The sequence below is a fragment of the Macrosteles quadrilineatus genome, unplaced genomic scaffold, assembly GCF_028750875.1.
Source record: "Macrosteles quadrilineatus isolate MER2022 unplaced genomic scaffold, UCM_ALF_1.0 Scaffold_6__1_contigs__length_79288215, whole genome shotgun sequence".
NCBI classification, from domain to species: Eukaryota; Metazoa; Arthropoda; class Insecta; order Hemiptera; family Cicadellidae; genus Macrosteles; species Macrosteles quadrilineatus.
Window position 1 is genome coordinate 3,546,372 of NW_026542599.1, and position 23,168 is coordinate 3,569,539.

The 23,168-nt window shown below is 36.8% G+C and overlaps 1 protein-coding gene across 2 annotated transcripts in view; it reads left to right on the forward strand.

Annotated features, from left to right (window-relative positions):
* Positions 1 to 23,168, forward strand: part of LOC128997209 (uncharacterized) — a 107,922-nt gene that overhangs the window by 77,337 nt on the left and 7,417 nt on the right. The window contains exons 1-4 of one of the 2 annotated variants that reach the window (XM_054422814.1): positions 5,881 to 5,969; positions 10,770 to 10,955; positions 20,268 to 21,847; positions 22,667 to 22,794. In XM_054422814.1, the coding sequence (XP_054278789.1) occupies positions 10,793 to 10,955; positions 20,268 to 21,847; positions 22,667 to 22,794 (1,871 nt within the window). In that variant the 5' untranslated portion in view covers positions 5,881 to 5,969; positions 10,770 to 10,792. Of the gene's footprint in view, positions 1 to 5,880; positions 5,970 to 10,769; positions 10,956 to 20,267; positions 21,848 to 22,666; positions 22,795 to 23,168 lie in introns of those variants that run through there. The other variant, XM_054422813.1, reaches the window with a different exon arrangement.

Genomic DNA, 23,168 nt, shown 5'->3' on the forward strand with positions numbered 1-23,168 from the left:
TAGCAGTGTGAGTGTTTTTTAGTAGCACATTCAAATTAATGTTACGATCAAAATATTAAGAAGTATGTACATTTAACAACAAAAATACAGCATTACTTAAAAATATTTTTGTACATCGAACCTATCAAAATGGTATTTGTAGATAATGTTTTATCCTCATTTGACTCCAACTATAGAAACTTAAATGTAAGTTTTAGTTTGGAATAAAAGAGGTTCTTTTTGAAATTTGTAAATCGTGTTTATTGTAAAGTTACGAATTTATGAGATCATAGAAGTATTGTCTTGAGCCTACTGGCATAACAAATATTGTGCAAATTGAAAAAGAGTAGATTTAAATGATTATGAAACACAAACGGATTATATTAAAGCTGTAAATTTCCCTATAAAGTTTCCTTTAATAAACAGAACGAATAAACAAAAAATATTAAAACATAAAAAAATTCTGTAACAATACCCCATCTAACAGTAAGTTGTGTAGAAGTGTTTGTTTAACGAGTTTTATGTCGCTGAAGTTACAATGGGTCGCAATGCGCCAACATTAATCCTGTATATATTCTTCTTCTTCACAGGCATAACCTTTAAGTGGCCAAGACATTGTTGCATCTTGGCTGTCAGCCAATTCGCGTCTAGAGCGGTGACCTCTGAGCGAATTTGCTATTCAGAACTTTGCAAAGCATATGTTCAGCAACAACACTGGGTTTAGCCAAGAAACATTTGAATTTCGAGTGCCTGAAGTTCGGAATGTAAAAGTAATGTTTCAGTGTTCTAAAAGAATGTTGAATTAATGACGAAATAGTGTTAAGCAAATTATATAGTTAATTGTGATAACGAATTTCTGAATATGATTGTTAAATGCATCTCTTTTCGAATTTTATAACGAGAGCGAAAACAGTTAATCATAACATAACATTTTTCTTGATTTTGAATGAGACCGGTTACGAAATCTTAGTTATCTTGTAATAGATGTAATATGATAAGCATTTTGGAATCATATACAGGGTGGACCAGGTAAAATGTGACAACAGGGCAAGCCAATATGCCAGACAGCTTTCTGCATCACATAAAAAAATAAAACAAGTTATGTTTCAAAGGAAAATTGCTTTTTGATCATAATTAATTAAAATTGTAACATGGTAAAATTAAAATGATCGTGATAACTATTCTTTAAATACAATAAATAGTGACTTACTCATCCTGTTAATGGGTTAGGAAACTAAGGATGGTATTCAAAATAAATTCAATTTAAATACTAGATATATTTTTTTGAAATCCGAACAGTTTATTCTTTAATTCACCTTTAATTAATTTGTCTTAAGGCGAATAGTGTTAAGTGTTAACTGAAACAATTGATTTACATGAATAAATATCGTAGAAATTTATAGTATATTTCGTACCTAGGGTCGAAAATGAGGTTTTGCCGGCTCGAGATAGTTTTTAAGTTCGAGACGAAGTCGAGAACTATCGATCAAGAGCTGCAAAACCATTTCGGTCCGTGGCACGAACGCTATTTTTCACCACACTATAACCTATTACCAATATTCACCACAATAAGAATGTACACTAAGTGAACAAAACTACAACTTTAACGTTATGTGAAGAAATCATTTGAGGAATCAGCAAAAATAATAATAAATGTTATTGATTACAAATATTGGTTGCCAAGATATACTTACTGGGCATTCACTCATATTTTGTTAATGAAATTAAAACCGTATTAAATCCCGAGAAAAGTGTGAATCTTTTTTAAAGATCAAAAGGTTCTCTAGGTTTCCTTGATTATTGAGCTTTCAATAAGTGTCCTGACAAAATCAACAAATTTTCTTGGTAAATAACAAAGCTACATAGACATCTCCCTAATCGTACAACCTCGCTGATATTTGGGTTCAAATATGCCGAAGAGCCTCACATTCTTAACTCTATATCGTCCCGAGGTTCCATAGTTTCTCCAGATCACATAACAGAATGCCAGCGCCTGCCCGAGGGCAAGGGAAGGGCTCGAGTTGCAAGTGCACCTTAAAGGAATGTGGGACAGTATCCAGACGTTGCGAAACTCTTCCTCACACTCTTACAAGACGTAAACAATCCCATCGTGATTCTTATTATATTTTGTTTCTTAATGAAAAATAGTGACATTTTGTGTGAACCACAAACGCTATGTTTGAAGGAAATGTGAAACAAAATAGAAAATCTTTGTGGATATGTCGGGTACCGAACCCGTCATTCTCAGTCTGAAGAATTAAACGCTGAAACACACTTATACACCCCACAAAAAATATATATGCTCCTTAATAAAATTATATGGACTATTTATATTTCACATCTTTTTGGGCAACGTAAAAACTAACATATTTTCAACATGGCCAACTTTAACGAGATGTATTTAAATGAGGTATGATAACTAAAATGTTCTTTTTAGCATACATTCAACGATAAACGCCATAGGAAAATGTATATACAGTGTTATTAAAAAATATAGAATTTGCCTGGCAACTCCTTCTAAAAGATTTTCAAAAGAGTTACGTGTTGTTATGACCCAATCCACCCTCCGGTTACTGAATCAGGAAATTATATTTCCTGTCGACGCAAAGGAGGCGTGCGAACCCTTTTCGCCGATATTAGGGTTTCTGTCAGAAAACCATCCGCAGAGGTTTGCGGTAATTTCTTCTGTGGTACTACAAACCAACAAAATCATGTACATTGAAATCCTTAAACATTTCTGATATAATTTTCAATTTACAATTACTTTCTATACTTTATCATTGGTACCTATTGAATAGTTTTCTACGGCTGAATATATTGCTCGCCTTAATATAATAACGGTTCAACACGTGTAGAACACTTTTTCTTTCTCATCTCCCACAAAACTGTTTGTTAGACATCAAGAGTCCCTTGGTCCACAAGACGCCGCCAAAAGAACACGTAACGAAGACAAAAGAGTGTCCACTATTTAAACCCAAATTTGGATATTCGTAGGACACTCACGTGCGCGCTAGACAAGAGGGTGAATGAGGCAGAACGTTCTCACGACCAGTAAACAAACTGTACGTCTTGTCTTGGGTGATAAGTGGTGTGTAGTGTGGCATATGGTGTGTGGAATGTGGTGAGTGTATACGGAATGTGGTGTGTAGTATATTCAGTACTGTGGAATATAGTTGGTGGAACACAGCAGGTAGTGTCGGGAATTAAGATTATCGTACGTTCGTTCTTCGTGTCGTTCCAATCCAAAGAGCAACCCTACTGGACTGAGGCTCCGAAAACACTTTCGAGTTCGTTTCTCTGCGGTTTAATATAGTGTGTGATATATTAACACAAAGTAAATAGTAAATAGTGATACAATTAATTATCTCACTAGACCAACGATCACATAAGCCCAACTGTATTGAATATCCACTAATACTAGGGCACGTTTAACACAGGTTTTATATGGGCAGTTGGAGTTTTTGGTTAATTACTAGAAAACCACCAAAGATAGACGGTGGGTTTAAATGTAAAAGTGGTTTATTTTTGCAAGACCTTCAAAAGATACGCAATTTGACACATGTTTCCATTTAACAATTTTCATTTACTACCAACATTAAACAAATTTAAATCATTGAAAAAATATTTAGTTTTTTAAAAATGTAGACTTGTTGTATATAAAATCTGAACTCACGAGGATTAAGAATTTTCAAACAGGACAAAAATAAGTTTAGTGGTTTCCCAAATAAACGGTATTCTGTAAATATCAATATTTTCCATACAAATGGCTGCCATTTTAAAACGGATGAAGATAAAGGAGTTCTGTTTTTACATAACTGTTCGTCTAGTCTAGAGCTTTAAAATGATGCATAACATGACATATATTTAAGTTTGAAAACTCCAAGATTTTAACCATGACCCCTAGTTTCTCGAACACCCTGTATTTTAAAAATGGTAAAATATTTTACGTTGTTCCTTGGGCAAGAACTAGTCTGGAAGGGTTCAGTTTCATCTCTGTATGACAAGCCGTTCGTCTGTAATCTGTTTAGGGCAGTTTAAAAGACTCACCCTAATAATTTTTGAACTGGGTAACGCAGTTAGAGTACAATGTAAGCAAAACTATTCATCCCTTAAAATTGTGTAAAAGAAATAAATCAAACGATGAAATAATTTGTATAACTGTAGGAGAACGAGGCAGTATAATAAAGAAATCATAGAAGTAATTTAGTCGAGACAACCGAATTGTGTTTGTTGTAGAGTCATTTGGGAAAACAAAAACGACAGAGGAATCGGTGCAATTTATCAAAATAAACCTGATTACACTTTTTACAATCGAGTTTTGTTCTTTCTTCTCTTGTCTGGAAACGAACTGACATTGTTAAATTATTGTAGAGCAAAAATTTCGATTTACCCTCGATTCTGTAATCACGAGCCTTAGAGAAGAATAATAATTATTCGACCGCAGAAAGACTGGGTAAATTATTTTATACGATGAAAAAATTCTAAAATCTGTGAATTACGGGCGCAGCTCACCAGCTGGTTACAAAATGGCGCTGCTGTTCTCTGGGCTCTGGTTCAAATCCTGTTAACCAGTAATAAATTGGTTGTTGGCATAGTCCATGCTATATGCTATGGTATGGCTTTGCTACGGGGTTTGGGAACCCCTCTAAGCTTTAATTAATAAGGGTAACACAACTAGGCAAGATTATACATAGAAAAGTTGTATGGTGACTCATTATACTACGTTGAGCTATATAAAGTTACTAAACATTTGACTTACGCACAATGTTGCGATATTCAATCCCATTTATGTAGCAATATGGGTAACTGAGAAATTATAGTGCTCGCCTGATAATCAGAAGTCTGACGGTTCAACCATGAACAAAGTCAGGAGGCGAAGCGTCTAAAAAGTCATAATAACAATACACCCAACAGGGGAATGTTTACCACCCTTCTAGTACTATACAGACAACTATCTTTCCATCCTTAGGTTTTTTAATGTCTAAACAAGGGTGTACACAATATTTAATTGTGATTGTTAAAATCAGTTTATACTGTACAGAATTATTTTGTATACACTTAACATATGATGTGGTTTTCTGAACTGGGTAGCTGAGTGGTTAAAGACAATCAAAAGATTGTTTGTTCAATCCTTAAAAAAGACCAATACTGTTTGATGGGTCAGACTGCATTTAGCTCTTTATTGTCCGGTAACCATTTCCTCTCTAAAGAATTAGCATACTTTATTTGAGTAACAATTGTAAACTAATCGCATCAATCTTTTCCCTACATATCCAGCAATACAACTTTTTGTTCTTGTAAGAGAGCTTATCAAATTGTAATTTTTCTGCACGTATTTATCTGTTTTTCATCAACATTGTTTTGCCTGTATTTACTCATTCTGCATGATTTTTACTGTCTTGTTAATATTATTGTTCTATTTTGTTATACTAGTTTTGTTTTTGAGAAACTATGTTGTGATAGATATTTATAGTGAATCATTTTTTGAGGTTATCTTGTATGTCTTGTTCTTGAAATCTTGTTTTGCCTGTTTTTTTTTTTACTACTTTGCACTCATTTGTCACAAAGACACTCTGTATGTTCTTGTTAAAATGGTGTATCCATTAGTAAATAAATATGTAAATAAAGTGCGTATTAGAAAAAATAATTCAATAGTTTCACGAAAATAATCAAACCTACTCAAGGTCACTAGGTTCGGAGTAAGGCACCTTTCTTCAGAGTTTTTGTACCCCAGGTGGGAACCACCTGTTACTCCCGCCCTAACGATATCTGCTTTGTGTCGCACCCCGGCCCGACCATTAGAAGCCCAATTTTGACCCCCCCCCCCCCCCCCCACCGGAGCACCACACTCCACAGCTCACTGGGAGCCTCAGCTGAGGGGCTCAGTGGTCTCGTCAACTTCTCGGAGTCTGGTTCACTTTCCCTGTGTGCGGAGATCGTGAGTTTTCGCGTGTGAAAGTGAAGTGCACACTTAGGATGCCAGGCTAGAGGTGAGCCTTCAAACAGGTTTTGGCGTAGTAAATATAGAAATAGACGTGTTTTGGGTGGAATTTGTTGGTTTGCTGTTTACAAAACTAGCATTGATAAAATGTAATAGATTAGATGTGTACGTTTTCGACGAGGCTAATTGGTAATAGCTGAAGGATTAATCGTTAAGACTTTGTTAATAAGAACTTCGTGATAAACTAATACATCCTCTTGATAACCCCAATGAGGATATATGATTCAAAATTTGATCCACCAAAAACTACTGCACTAATATTTTAGAAAGTTCATAGAGGGGAAATATGTCAGGCATAACAAGTAAATAAACAAATGGAACTGGGGATTGTTCGACCGCAAATAAAATTGTATAACCAGACTTGTTCATAAGCTGAATAATTGTGAAGTCGTAAAAACAGCACAGTTGTAAACAAAATTAGTTCTTCTTTTGAATGCAATTATTGAGGTCAGCATCATTAATTAATTTTATTATTTATTTTTTAGATACAGGTGCTCTTAAACAAAGCACGAAACTGGAAACGTCAACTTTTTAATACTGTTGTGGCTTAACTTCACGTAAATTTACGTACTCGTCAAAAGGGAATTCTCTCGCCATGGAAATACCCGTGAATGATTCTATCGTCAATCTAAAGTCCATAGACAAGATCTAAACTGTTACTTCTTGTCCAGCTATTAGCTTGCATAGTTTTGTCTAAATATAGGTTTAGAGTGTTCTAAGAAGGCGCCCAATGATACAGACGTGTTAAATGCGAACCACACTTCAAGATATCGAGAATAGGATAAATTATCATTATTTATGCGAGAAGTAAAGTTAACAATGAACTTTTAATAAACCTATTGATAGCGGTTTGAGCATTAACTGCTCCAAACTAAAATATTCATTCATTACAAATCATTAACAAAACACAGAGTGTGCTATTGACTCTCGATACTGATGTAGACATTTAATCTTAAAAAAATCGGAATCAGCCGAAGTTTTTGTTATTTAACAACATTGAACGGGTAATGACATTGAACACAACATTGAACGGGACATATAGTGTGCTCCTGTTGAAATCCTGTTTCGTTCCGTTCTTGTAATATTACAGTTGATATTTATTATACTCGATTCGGTTACTATAATCTTTCGATGCTAAGTCCATATAAAAGACGCTTTAAAGATATGGACATATCAATATGTTCCTGCTCTAGCCAATTTCTTGATTAATGAGATTGTACTTAAACAAGACTCTCATATAGTGTACTAGCATTAATAGTTACTTTTTTACTTTTACTATATGACACTAACATTATTTATGACGGGTAAAGTTACCCTTTTACTTTGACATAGTAAAAACAAAAACTCTAATTTATAGCGATATTTGTGTGCGGCTCACGAAACTAAGTTCTTTTAAATCTTCAACTGGGAAAAACTTAAAAGTGTTTACTTGTGTACATGTGTAGAATATGTACTTTACTATAGTGTACAGTCAAAAGGTTTACAGACACTCACTTAGAAAGTCTAGCATTAGCACCTCGAGATGTAACCCAAGTTAATTTTGCTTTCACCCATTCACACGTACAAAATGAAATTGGTAAAAATAGTATGAATCCTTCAACAAGCAAAAAGTCTTAGATACCTACTACAAATACAATATAAACATACTGAGCTATATTGAAATAAACCGTTCAAGTCGTATATATTTACACAAATAATGTTCAGATTAGTTTAAATACATAACAGTGATTTGAGCATTTCATACCAAAACCGTTTTGAAATACATAATTAATATTATATCCATCAATATGTTAATAATAGGTTTTGAGTACGAACAATCCATCTATTAAAATCATTCGTTTATATAGATCGACATATAATACGAATAACAATATAATCTCCTATAATTAATTAATAAAAAGCCGTGGCGAGACAAAAGTGGCAACACCGCGGTCCCGGCCTACTGAAACAGCTGTTGCACTACAATTCCTGTTTGAGCGTCTGCGCAATGTTTATGTTTACACGTTTGTGTTTACTGTTGTTACCATGGGGATAGACCGGCCGGTGCGACGTTGCCATTTGTTTTGATATGATAGTTCATACAAACTAAAATATGTGAGTCTACAAAAGGTTGTTTAAAAGGTTGCTGTATACAGCAGAAAATTAGTTATTCTCCATCGTTTAGTTAGTGGAACTATTCTCAGTCCAACTTACAATTTTAATGGTAGTGGAACGTCTACTTCTATCCTTACCCATGGGTGATTCCAGAGATTTAAACCCGAACAAACCACAAGCCCCACGCTCAAAAAAAGTAGACCAGCCGATCCATTATTTATTACAAAGGATTTTAGACTCCTTTGAAAATGCAGTTTACACCCCCCCCCCCCTTATCAGTATAAGGCGATCTTCATCTTACAACTCATTCCACATCATCCCACAATCTCTCACCCATACCATATAGCCTCTCCTATAAAAGCCAAACTAGAAAAGTTGAAACTTTAAGACTGACAACATCCTAGATTTTTTCTCCCAGATTGAAGCTAGCTTGACACAGTCGCTAATTCCACCAGACGATTGCTGTCGCCATCAAAGATGCAGTTAAGTCTGGCAGAGCCAACAGCCATTACACCGACTGCGCCATTAGGACGACAATTTTTCTAATCACACTAGTTTCGAGATGTTCCCCGGGACAGTTTTTACGGCTGCGACAAAAAATGGTCCATTTAATGTTCAGTTTTTGTCGCTTCGCTTCATTCTCGCAAGTTCTTTGTTTTCAATGTTTGTATATTGTCGTTGTGTTGTTGTATAACGTTTCGTTTTATTTTGTTTATTTATCTTTAACGGGTTTTGTTAGGGAACTGTACAAACGCTGGACTTAAGTTTATCTTAACCTAATTTAGGAGTTGGCAAACCTTTTTTTTACAGTGATATTAACTAGCCAATGCTTGGGATTCAACCAGCAACCTGTAGATTTTAAGGAGATCAATATAATCCTACCCAGATAATTGTTGAAAACAGTTTGACGGTGACAATGTATATGTACAGGGAAAGTGTAACAGGCATTCATTTGACTGGATTTGTATTGATTCACGCCAACACATATTTTAGAAAATTAACAATACACTTAAACAACTCTCACACCTTCAGAGGTTATACTGGTAAAAATCCAAGTACTTTAACACTACAACGAAAAAAGTAAGGTACAAAATCACTTTAATTTTATTTAACCATCAGAGATTAAAACATATCTATCATTTGACAAAAACTACGGAATTGGAGTTGTTAACAGTTCAAAACAATGGAAGTTACAAAAGAGCGCCGAATTGTTTTAACTTTGCGATTCTCTAGTGATTTACTAAAGTGACATTTTTCACGGTGACAAAAGTACAAACGTGTATTGTTGAGTTTCACCTGGACCTGCAGTAACCAAACGGCTTTATTCAAGTTATATCACAACTCTGCAGTAACTTTTACAAAATGCAGACTCGTTAGGTTTATAAAATCTATTCTACCTGAGCAATTTGAATGGTTCTTTACTTACCTCAAAATTGTTGTAGTCACTGTACGCGATTCACTTACGATTGTGGTATCACGAACGACTTCTTAAAACTCACAAATATAACGAAAACTTAGATTTATTTTGGCTGAAAGAAGCGAGCTTGTGATCTTCACTAATACAAACAACTAACCTGTTTACAATGTTGTAAGACAAAAACATATGATTGTTAAATTCAAATAACTTATAAAAACAAAACAGCCCATTTGAAGAAAACAAAAATAAAAACCAATCTCTCAGCAAATGTTCTTTTGTTGACATTGAGGTTTAAACTGACTAGTACAGTTATACTACAAAATTAATATGATTTGTACCTAATTTAGAAAAAAAATATGTTTGAGAGTTATAGTTAATGTGTTGGGGAGCACAGTGGTCTTGTGGTAGAGATCGGGGCCTCAAAGCCCAAGGTCCCGGGTTCAAATCCCGCAATCATCAATGCATGTTATCCTGTGATAATAACACGACCCCTAGAACTAGCCTGAAGTAAAGTGTAAAACAGAATGTGAAGGTGGGACTTTGTACTAAAATATGAAACACACATCCATACATACTTTGATGATATGGGGGGTTGGGGTATGAATGGGTCTATATTCTCATTTGAGAGTTCAAAGCTTAAGTATTTGATTTGTATAATGAACATTTAGATTTTTTTGCAAACATTTTGAGATAAGATGAACGAATTGTATCCATGAAGCCATACAACCCGACCATATTAATGAAATGAACAACCAACCCTTATTCAGTTTTTGTAGAATTTAATGGTAAACCCCGTTAAAACTCATGACGGAGTTCTTGAATCATGTTAGAATTGCGTGAACTTTCTACTTCATGTAACCCCTCAAATAAACAAATAGTGGTGTAAGGTATAATGGTTTTGTTCTCCAGTTTTGATCGCCAAAACGAAAGCTTTACTATCCTGCAGACTGTGGGCAAATGTGTGGTTTCCAAGCTTTATCAAAAGTAGTCCTGTCATAGTAAAATTATAATTAGTTTGAATCGTAGTTTTCACACAACTCATCTACTGTAGCAAAAATGGTCGCTTTCCATCTCCCGATATGGTTCTCCATTGATCGGGATTGCATCAACATGGAATTATTCCTAAAAAAAATATTGTTTAGCTATAACCGCACTCAATCGAAAAACACTCCTCGACACAAACGTCTAAAATGCACAATAACAAAACATCAGCTGTTTCTTGCTGAAAACAGTGCTGCCAGCATAAATTTTAACCTCTACATCACCCATTTGTTGCAGGACATGATGTGCTCCAGATAGCCATGAGGCTGTTTCGTAGTCGTCGCCTTAGCGAGGTGTCAGAACCCCCGCAGGACCTTCTCCCAGAAACACCGCAGGACTCTCCGAAGGACCTGCGCTACCAGACCGTCACAGCAGTGCCTGCAGTCATCCTGGAGGATGATCCGCCCAAGGAGATGAAAAGAAGTAAGTGACATTTCACATTCTTTGATCAGTATATCACTTCTAGTTGCATCGTCCTCTAAAGAGCTTCGTCTTGTTCAGATGTGTCTATTGAACCCTCGTGTTAATTTTCTTTTGGGGACTCAAGTAGACATTCTATTCATCTATGGACCAGGAGTTAAAATAATTGTCTAAAAAATAAACATATCTAATCGATCCACTAACAGAACGAGCTGCTGTCAACTAACATCCTTTGGTATTTGGTACTATACCATGATATATGCTGTAATACAACATGTTTTACCGTAGTTAACAATAATCCGTCCTATCAATAAGGCTTGGTTAAAAAGTTCAGGGATTGACATCAGTTTGTTGGTGGTTCAATTAGCACACGTTTATTTATGCTCTAAACTGACTAAAGCCTTAAAAGAAAAAAAGAAATAGCCTACCTACAATAACAAAAAATCTAAGTTAAAGAGCATATTGCATATCACGAATCGTCTTAATCTATATTTTTGTATGAAATGTGTTTACAACACGTACGTAATCAGTTACGTAATCATTACACCTTTTGATTTTCGCACAGTGAAACTTCATAGGTCCATTCAATGTTTCCCAACCAATAAATCTAACCTTTGGCGCGTGTGAGAGAAAGATTCAATGGGAAAGTGAGGAATGAACTCGAGAAGTTTGCACTTTCCCCGAGTCAGAGGTCAAAGTAACAATGTCACCAGAGAGTTGTGGGCCAGAGAGTACAAAATACACGTGTGGCCAGAGAGTACGAAACAAATGGGTGGCCAGAGAGTAAACGCATTAGGTTAAACAACTGTAAACATTGGATCCCATCAAGTACGAACACCAAGGGTAAACCAAGCGTAGAGTTGACTGATGTCATGAACCACCTGAATAAATGCTAGATAGGTAACTCTACCAATTAGACAGTTTTTATTAAAACAGAAAGCAATCAATTAGAAAAATGGACTGTATTGCGTTTCTCATAAAATGGTTCCCAGTTATCTAAGAGGGGTAAAATGTAACACCTCACCCCAGCAAGCCTGCGGAATAAGCGAATTTTAATTTGCCTGATCGGATTTGCACTGAAATATTCCCCTAATCATGTTTTTGAGCTCGGGATTGTTATCACATTACTTCAGGCTGGACTCGCGGAATTATCACTTGGATAAAATCGATTGGTGATTTGGTGGGATTTGAACCTCCTTTTGATTTATTATCCATTTAAATAACATAAGGCTTAGTGAGTACTTAGGTTTGCTACAGGAAGTGTGATAAAATATTTTTTTTATTATTTTAGTGGGATAGCATGGTAAAAAAAAATATATTGGCCGAATTTGATACAAATATATCCATAATCCATAATCAAGTAAACTACAACAGTTTACATGGGTGATCTGTGTAGCTTTTTTACTGCTAAGATTAGCTGTTTATTTAACCAGGATCATTTAAAAGGCCAACGATCAAGACAATCTGAGCCATAATTTGAGCCACTTTGCTCAGGTTTGAACAGATGATCTTCTGATAGTTAAGACGAGCTTTACTATCATCTCATGTATCTTCTATTGTGCTGAAACATCGCATTACTTGGAGTTATATAAGCTGCAGTCCAGTCGCAGTGAAAGTATTCGACTCCAGCTCCAAGGTCGCTTCACCTGTTGTGTTCTGCCCACTTCCCTTCGCGTCTTGATGTCCCAGTCATCAACAGAGGGCAAAAAACAGGCCAGAGGTGTCTTCTGCTGACCCAAAAAGAGGCATCAAGAACACCTGTGGATTTGCAAGTCATCCTCTCATCTTTGACAGCTTCTGCTCTCGTTTTGTGAGAAATGCCTGAACACGATCTTTAATTTGCTTAGAATTTTTGAGACAATGGGCTTTTCTGTGGTCAACTGCTTGGGTAGATTTGATTCATATTCAGGACATCGAGTAAATAAAATTTATAATGCCTTATAATACAAAATCCTTGAAGAAACTAGCGTTTACTGTAGTTGTATCGCCTAAATCCAGGACCATTTACGAGTCCTTCAATAATTTGTAATGCTTAAGAGTAGACACTTGCCTTTTAGGATTCTTAGAATGTAAAACACGTCCTTTTAAATTATGATAATCATCACTTATCAAAAATCAAATATCTTTATTTTATTGAAGGGTTTTACAGCTGAACCATTACGAATGTGTATGTTCCTTAAAGCTGTGAATCTCACTTAAATACTTTATTCTTTTATACTTTTACCTGAAATGGCGACCATACGAAGGTCGGTATTTTAAGCCAAGTTTGAATGGAGATGAGTGTAGGATGAGTGGCGCGATATTGTAGTCTTGTTACCGACTAGGGCGGCATGTTCCTAGACAGGGCTGTTAATTAATGAATAGCTCATACAACCTAAGGGGCCTACAGTTTATTGGAACCCGAACCACATTTTTGCCACTCCTCATCAAACGTAATTGTATTTACTTTGATTTGGAATGGATTTGGAAAAAACTACGTTCATTCTAATCTTATACTTATTATTAAAAAATAAATTTTTGTATAGTTTGAAACGTGTCATTACGGATATTCTAGTTTATAACATAATTGCATAACATTTAAACTCTGCTTCAATCGGATATGTATATGTAGCATGTTTTTAATTTCCTTGGTCTTAAAATATGACTACTTGATTACGTTAAAAAAATGTTAAAAATTTTTGAACTTGATGATTAAAATTGTAATAGCTAGTAAGTGTTAAATACTCGACAGTGAACTATTGCTTCATGTATGACATGTCATAGATGAACTGTTCATATCTGGCCATATTTCAAGTCTTAGTCGAACTAATGAGTAATTTATTTTCATTTTTATATTCAAACGCCGTTTGACCATTTGTATGAAATATAGTACTCTAAAACCAATAAATCCGTAGAGTAACATTGTGGCACTTTCATTGTATAAACGCAAAAACGTGATTTAATCTGTCGAATGGTTGAAACAATGTCTCTGAGCCTACAATTAGGCAGTTCAGTCACGTAGTCAACATTACACGCGATTGTGGCGATGCAAACGGCTAAAACAAGAAACTCTGATTTATCTACACCCATTACAGTATATATTTGCGCGTTGGACGAGTGGCAAACGATTAGTTCGGCCGTGGCTACAGGCGCGGGCGCGGGAATCAAACCGGTTGTCGGTGGCGCTGTGACCGGTGGGCGGGGAGCAACCGAACTACGCGTTACCTACAACTACTGAACACGGCTACTGGGAATAATCACACAATCGTACTACACGCTGGGAGTAGTCTGTGCATAATCATGTTGACCAAAGCGGATTTCAGCATGGATTACCAAATACCGTTGATTTTTGTTAACTTTTCCGATAGTTTCATAGGTGGATCACCAGTAACATTACTTTTGAGGACATTGATTAGAAACCCCTAAGGTGCGTATTTCAGACGGAAAAGAATGCATACTGAGAGTAGAATTATATATTGTACTAAACATGTTCCCAAGTCCAAAACTGTGCACTGGGCCAAATTAAAACATGAAAACAATTGTAAGAGTGTAATTCAATATATTCAAAGGGCATTGACAATTTTGATTAATCAATAACAATTATTTCGTTCTTTTATTTATTTATTGTTATATAATCAACTTTGAAACTATATTTTAACTGAATATAACAATGGGTGCAAACTATTGCTTGCATGTTTGTGTTTGCTGTTATATAGAACGAGTACAGCACTAGATGTTTAGTTAAATAAATATACCCGAAAACATCAGTGCAATAGTGCAAACCAATATCCCGTGCGCGAAAAAGATCTTGGAACAGGTTAAACGTTTTGCAATAGGATTAGGAGTAAACTTGTACTGTGGAAAGTCGTCGGTAGACTGGAGTGATATTATCTGTCCAGTTTTGTTGCTATATATCGAAACACTTGTTTGCAACACTTCTACATCTAGACAAGTAGGTCTAATAATTTCAGTTGATTTTAGCAGATGGAAAAAAAGTTTTTAGTTTTTCCATTCCCATGTGTATGTTCAACATACACACCAACTAAGATAAGGACGCATCCGAGTTATAATTACCCAAAATTTGAGTGAACAATGAGTGTAGAATCATAGAATGGAGATATTTCCTCTGACTTAAAAGACCTGTTTTGCCAGTAGCTGTAAAAAGCCCAATGGCCAAGAACAGCTAGTCCCAATTGAACTATCGTAACTTTTGACTTTTCTCAGGATCGAACTGGTAACCTTTCGATAACCTGTCGAGAACTGTATCCACTAACCCAGCAAACAACATTTAAACACGCAAGCATACCTTAACCGCACGTAGCAAGTTGGCTGGAAGAAGACAATGTATATTCCATACGTGTGCCAACAGACCAACTGTTGGCCAGGTTCAGGGCCTACTCAAGGCCAATACAGCAATGTTGGTAAATTACTAGCCGGGCGGCAGCATAACAAACATGGGTTTAGATGGTAATCTCCATACCTGGTCTGGTCGCTAATTCCCGTGACTTTAGCGCCCGAATAATAACAGCTTTGAGCAGACGACTCGGGGAAATCACAAGTAATTATTTGTCGGATGATTAGATAATAAAGTGCTGGGGACAACAATGTTGCAATTTGTAATATCTTATTTACAATGCTTAAGCAAGTAGAAACAGTGCATAACCAACCAAGTATATCATGTTGCTCGGAGGATGACGGAGTGGCTGGACGAAAATACTGTCTGAGATTCGGTTGCAAGTCATCTTCGGAGAGATGTTCTTTGTTCTAGTTACATTATTAAAAAAAAAACTTTACTGGAAAAGGTATTGTGCCAAAAGGCATTACTTTAAAAGGCAATACTCTAAAAAGCCATTACTCCAAAAGGCATTACTCCAAAAAGAATGACTACAAAAGGAATGACTCCAAAAGGAATTACTCCAAAAGGAATTACTCCAAAAGCGATTACTCCAAAAGGCATTACTCTAGAAGGTTTTACTCTAAAAGGCACTACTCCAAAAAACATTACTTTAAAAGGCATTACTCTAAAAGGCAATACTCCGAAAGTCGTTGTTCCGAAAGGTATATCTCCGAAAGCTTCGACAAAATGTACCCAAACATATCCTCCCAAAAAAACATTAATTTGGAGAAACCTCTAAGAATAATCCATATATAATCTAATCACTAAAAAATAAACAATTGAAATGTAGCTTGTCCTAAAGTAGGGGAGCTTTATTACTGAATAAATTGTAAAGGCAATAGTTTAAGGGCAAGAGTATAAAAAAGGTTTATTCACTAAGTAAAGACAATTTTTCTGGATGATTTTGGAATGGTTGTGGTCGTATCTTATCTCTTCTATTGGCGATTGTGGATTTGGCTAAGCAGATCCCTGTAATCAGAAATTTGATACAGCTTTTCGTATGCATAGGATTATGTGCTTAATTTTAGCGACTTTTGGCCATAAGTTAGTGTTCTACGAGCACTCAATAACCGATAAGTAAGTTTAGAGAAGACCTTCGCAACGACGCCTTTCCCTGCTTAAAACGTTACAAATGGACCACGAATGCAAATATAACTACAATCAATGGCCTCATTTCATCACGAAAAAAAAAACTATTTGACTTAATGCTTTTACCATATGAACTAAGTATGCTTCTACACAGAAAGTCAGTTTAATTGTACGTTAGGAGAGAAATCTGGTGAAATGAAAATGAGGGCCTACTAGAGATAACCAGTTGGAGCCGCTTGGCCATATACAGACGATTACAACATTGGAATGTACATTAATGATGTGTATCTGGGCTGGCCATTCTAGAGTGTCCACTATTATGAAATACCCCCACGTCGGAGGGATATTCATCCTGAATGTGGGATTTTGAAGATGAGTGTGGGATCAATTGAAATTTGACGTAGGTTGACGTTATTTAAAATACACATAGGCCTACATATATTGAGTGGAATATTGATAATGATTGTGGGGTGGAATTAAAATGTGAGTTAACATTAGTTCTAAAAACAAAGTGTACAATTTTTTAAGTATATTTTGAACTATTGCGGGGTAAAAAAAGTTGTGGTAGTACATTTTCTGAAAGACAGTACAACCTTGGAGAATATCAAGGACGATTTTACTGTGATATAAAGTTATAACATGTAGTATGGGATGATATCACAATTACAAAGTGCTCAAACCTTGTAGCCAAATTATAACTTAATACTTTTTAATGAAATGGCGACTACACAGAGTAGGCATTTTAAGCCAAGTATAAATAGAGATGAGTGTAGGATGAATGATGCGATCTTGTAGTCTTGTTAGTGACTAAGGCCGACTTATTCCTTAGACACAGCTGTTAATTAATAGCCCATACAGCTAATGGCAACCAAGGGACCTACAGTTTATAGTGGAATCCCAACCACATTTTTGCCTTGGTATATACGAATTGGTCTAATTATCACGATAATACTGCGGATAGTCGTAGTACTCACTCGTGCGGACGTTAATCCACACCAGGGAGTATCGCATCCACAGTGCATGCCTATAAATATCCACAATTCCTTCTAGTAGCTGGATTACAGGACTACGCCACTCAATTATAGGTTAACTTTGTTATTTGTGGTGGGGTTTCAAATAAACAAAAATGTAAACTTTGAGATATTTTGAACGATTGTGGGATAGAATGAATGAGTGATTTGGTAAATAAATCGAATGCAAATAGAAACCTTAGGAAATTAGTTCTATTGAATTGGAAACAGCACAAACAAGGCATCATATGTAATTACATCATTTGGCATGGAATCCAAAGTTATTTGTATTTGATCCTTATTTATTCCAACCGAAATTCCACTACACAACAAGTCTGCTGGTTACATTTCATCAACAATCGGACCAGCCACCCACCGCACCAGACAAACAACGGCTTGCGGCAACATACGGTAATCAGGTGCGAGCCGTAGCCCTCGTAGACCGTAATTATAACAGTCATGCGTCGCCGGGGAAGCCGCCTCGTATAAATAACCTAGTTCATCTCTGCTCTTTAATTATTCGGGGGCAACGATGATTACGCGGCGCCTTGGTCCAGGATGATATGTGTGTTTAGGTGCGACTGTCTGCCTCAATGCTAGGTGGGTGGCGAAGTCTGAAAAGATTAGTGGCCCTACAATGCGTCCTTGGGTGATCCCAACGTAATGAGATTTCATGAGAATTGTTAGAGTTTATTGTTTTATTAGATTATATTACTTATTTAATGTATAACGAATACATCTCTGGGAGAACACTGCTCTAGATGTTCTGGAAAAGGTTAGCGTCACTAAAATGCATCCTTAAGTATTTTCAGAAAATCTTCTTTATAAGATGGTAGACTTAAGATCAAAGTAGACTGTATACAAAACATGCTCGTGATATATGTTTTTGCCAGATGATGTACTCATACATAGGCTACTCATAATTATTAGGGTATTTAGGGCGTGGAGATGAGCACGTCATTGAATTGTCGAAAATACTGGACTGGCATTTCGTATGCGTCGTCACATTATGACTCCTACATAGTGGTTTTATCATTCTTAGGGATCAGCTCAAAGCAATGTTATTGGTTAGTTTCCTGTGGTATGTGTAGAGGGTGTATGGTTTTCTACTATCAATTAGTTTATATTTTATTACCTACTTAACCAAATTGTTACCTGTATTTTCCAAAAGAGACAATCTAGTTTTAAGGATTTGCTTTTTTATGGTATTATTAGGACAATATGTCAAAAGTAAAATATAAATTATAAAATAAATTTAGTAATTAAACGTTTAATCAATTTGTAAACATCTTTCAGTCTTCATACCCTATAAAATGGTTAAAATATATTTTGCCGCTGCGATAAACGAAATCGTATACGCTTGTGTAACATTTACATAGACAAGATGTTCCATGTGCGAGGCGACGCGTGGGAGGATACGAGCAAGGCAGTTCCGCCCATTACCTCACAATGGTAGGCGGCTCGTGCATGCGTTTGACCTGTCACTTTAATTGTATTGCTGTAAATGTAGCAACTACCGTTCCGCGGACACAGTTCGCTACCTGAAAGCCTGTTTGTCACTCACTCCCAACTTGTACGACGTGTTGCATCTCACTCCTAACTTGTAAGACGTATTGCTGCTCACTCTCAACTTGTAAGATGTGTTGCTGCTCACTCCCAACTTGTAAGATGTGTTGCTGCTCACTCCCAACTTGTAAGACGTTTTTTTGCTCACTCTCAACTTGTAAGACGTGTTGCCGCTCACTTCCAACTTGTAAGACGTGTTGCCGCTCACTTCCAACTTGTAAGACGTGTTGCTGCTCACTTCCAACTTGTAAGACGTGTTGCTGCTCACTTCCAACTTGTAAGACGTGTTGCTGATCACTCCCAACTTGTAAGACGTTTTTTTGCTCACTCTCAACTTGTAAGACGTGTTGCCGCTCACTTCCAACTTGTAAGACGTGTTGCCGCTCACTTCCAACTTGTAAGACGTGTTGCTGCTCACTTCCAACTTGTAAGACGTGTTGCTGCTCACTTCCAACTTGTAAGACTTGTTGCTGATCACTCCCAACTTGTAAGACGTTTTTTTGCTCACTCTCAACTTGTAAGACGTGTTGCCGCTCACTTCCAACTTGTAAGACGTGTTGCTGCTCACTTCCAACTTGTAAGACTTGTTGCTGATCACTCCCAACTTGTAAGACGTTTTTTTGCTCACTCTCAACTTGTAAGATGTGTTGCTGCTCACTCCCAACTTGTAAGACGTTTTTTTGCTCACTCTCAACTTGTAAGACGTGTTGCCGCACACTCTCAACTTGTAAGATGTGTTGCTGCTCACTCCCAACTTGTAAGACGTTTTTTTGCTCACTCTCAACTTGTAAGACGTGTTGTCGCTCACTTCCAACTTGTAAGACGTGTTACTGCTCACTCCAAACTTGTAAGACCATTTAGTTAAGGACTTTTTTAAGAAGGAATCTCAGGAGGCCATAACTTTTCAGTTTGCCGGGTAGGTTCCTTATGCAGCTAAAGGGGAAGAGCTTACGTAAATTAAAATTTTTAAAGGGGAATTTTATGGAACCAAGTATTTTAAAGGGCATTCGTTGAGGGAGCAAGGAGAAAAAGAGAGCCTTACGATTTCCCTACAATACCTGACCCAAACTAACATGATATGATTTTAACCTGACCTTACACGAAAATTGGCCTAAAAGACCCTACAATTTATATCCTTGCCAACAACTCAAGCTCTTGATACATTTTTACATTATTTATGGCCCGAACCTATAACATTAATTTATGGAATCTCACTTAAACATGGTAAACATTTTATGTACGAGTTGTATAACTAAAAAAAAATGTTTGTTGCAGAGTTATCGACATGGGGGAGAAAGATGGGAAGAAAATTAGACGTGTTGCGCAGAAGTGATTCCAGAGAGTCTCTGAACAGCATAACGTCAAGGGAAAGCGTAAAGAAGAAATCCATCTGGAGGATAGGACGAAGTGCTTCAGAGAATATCCATGAAGCAGAGAAGAAGGCAGATCGGTCACCTTCGTCGATCAAAGGTTTCTTCATCAGAATGGGCTCCACGGGAATGCTCAACAGCTCAAGGCAGAGTTCACCAGCACCTGTTGATTCCTCGGGGAACGCTTTGTTCCGTAGTGTGTCTACCTCTCAGCTGGCAACGTCTTATGTGCGAGGCGATGATCCTGCAGACTGTCTAGACTTGGGCAGCCAGAACCAAACTAATCAAAAACAAAAATGTGTAAACTTACATTCCGAGACACCTGTTTCTAACAAACCTTCCAACCCGACTGATCCCGGGTATGTACCTCTGAAAACCTTAAGCTGTGATAATATCTCCCGACTTGGGACAAACGTTTCTACTCTCCCACCACCTGTCTCGCGGAAAGCAAACTTCCCTTATGCGTTTTTAAGATCGAAACTCTCAGTACTACCTGAAGAAAATGGCGGTTGTGTGGCTAGCCAGAAATTTAGACCTAGATCGCAAAGAGACAGCTTTTCTGAGTGCAAATATTCAGGAGAACAGTCTGAGAAAGCTTTCCGTTTGAGAGCTAATTCAGAAGAGTACTTTCCTACAAGCAACAGCCCGGAACCGTCAACGCTCATAGAGTGCAATACTCTGGGGAGAAGAAGAAGATCGAGTTTTGAAATTAGCTCGTTGAGGAGGCTAAATGGAAGACACTATAACGGGTTTGTGAGTAATTGTAGTTTGGAGTCAGAGGACAAAAAGCCAGCTGCAAATGGGAACTACGTTAGCTCAAATGAATCAGGCTATGACAGTGATGGGCAAAGACCCTGTGAGGAGAGACGGGATGAGGTACAGACTGAACGTGATGATGATAGTGGGATACTCGCTAATGATAGCTTTGACTGCGGATCACTTCAGGACTTTGAATTGGCCCATTCTGCGAAAAACAGTAGACGATTATCATGTGATCTCAGTAATCTAGGAAGCATAGACAAACCTGATGAATGGAAACATCGGAACCAAGACGATTCGCTCAGCATTTCTAGCGAGAGGAAGTACTCGCTATCCAACGGGGTGGAATGGGAGCGAAAATGTTACTCTGGTAGACTTCTTCCATCCCTCAGCTACAAATGTTCTCTCGGCTCAAATGACAGTTTAGACAAAGGGGGAAGTACAGGGTCATTATCACGGAAGTTTAGTCTGAACGAACAAGCGATGAAATACATCAATGGTAAAGACACATGCAGATCACCCTCAATAAAACCACCTGTGAAACCCTTTACAAGACATATGTTTGTCAAAAACACCAGCAAGTCTGACAACAAGAGGTACCAGTGTTCTTCAGCGAAGAGCTCTTGGCCATCGGCGGAGGAGATGTCTTCACTTCCACCTTACTTCAACGACAGTGTCTATAGTGACACACCAGCTAGGCGATACCGGCTGATCCGCCTTCTCAAGGTAATTGAAACATGTAGTTAGTTTGCAAATATGTTTAAATCAACCAAATTAAATACAGTATAACTTCCTTCTAAATTAGCCCATCCTTTATTTTTCACCGATAATAGTATAATACTACTTTAAGCTATTTAGTTTTTAATAATATGGAAATCATACTGAATTCTCCTTGAGAAACTATACACTTCCCCTTTGACTTTATATGGGCGATGAATTACTTATTTTGTTCAACTAAAAACAAAAACAAAAACTCTTATGTATGACTTAAGTGTCACCGTATCATGAAACAAACATTAAACCTGGCTTTAGATTTGCAATAGGATGAGAAATCTAATTTCACGATTCAAAGTATATGGTTCAATTTTTATAGTTACTTTCTAAATATAGCTTAGTTAGTATATGAAAGAGTTTAGTTTAAATCAATATTTTGTTTGGATGAATGGTAACGAATGATTGACTTTGAATACAGATGATGTAGTTGGTTAATTTTTAATGTTTGACTTTGTCCAGGTAAATTCAGATGATGAGTTGTGGATTTTAGTAACGCACAATTGCCTTTGTTTAGGTAAATGCAGATGATGTGTTGTGGATTTTAGTAATGAATGTTTGACTTTGTCAAGTTAAATGCAGATAATGAGTTGTGTATCTAAGTAATGAATGTTTGACTTTGTCCAGTTAAATGCAGATGATGAGTTGTGGATCTTAGTAATGAATGTTTGACTTTGATGAGTTGTTGATCTTAGTAATGCACAATTACCTTTGTTTAGGTAAATGCAGATGATGAGTTGTGGATCTTAGTAATACATAATTGACTTTGTCCAGGTAAATGCAGATGATGAGTTGGGGATCTACTTGACCATGGAGATCCACCAAGTCACCTTGGACTCCCCGGCCAGTAGGACAACAAGATACATCGTTCTGAGGCTGGAGAAGGGAGGCATTGCAGAGAGGTGAGTCTTAGATTAAGTTAATATATCTCCCCCCAACTGTTTTTATTAAGAGTTTTTTACCTTTCTCAACCCCGCTTGTATCTGTCTTCATGAGGCTTAAAGGCCTTAGCATAGATCATTTAATGCAAAGCAAGGGGTAAGTTGGTAGTGTACAGAGTGAACAATAGTGATTAGTTTTAAGTGATTGCAATGGGAAGTGAACCCACGGCATTGCTACCTTGGGTTCGCATAATCTTTTCCACCACCCACTCAGATTTGTCTAGGTCTTAGTTTCACTATCTCCTCAGTGCCTCACAACCTTAAATGTTTTCCCAGTCATGAACAGTCCCAATTAGTTAGTTCCAAGTATGTTCACTGAAGAACTTTTCTCAAGT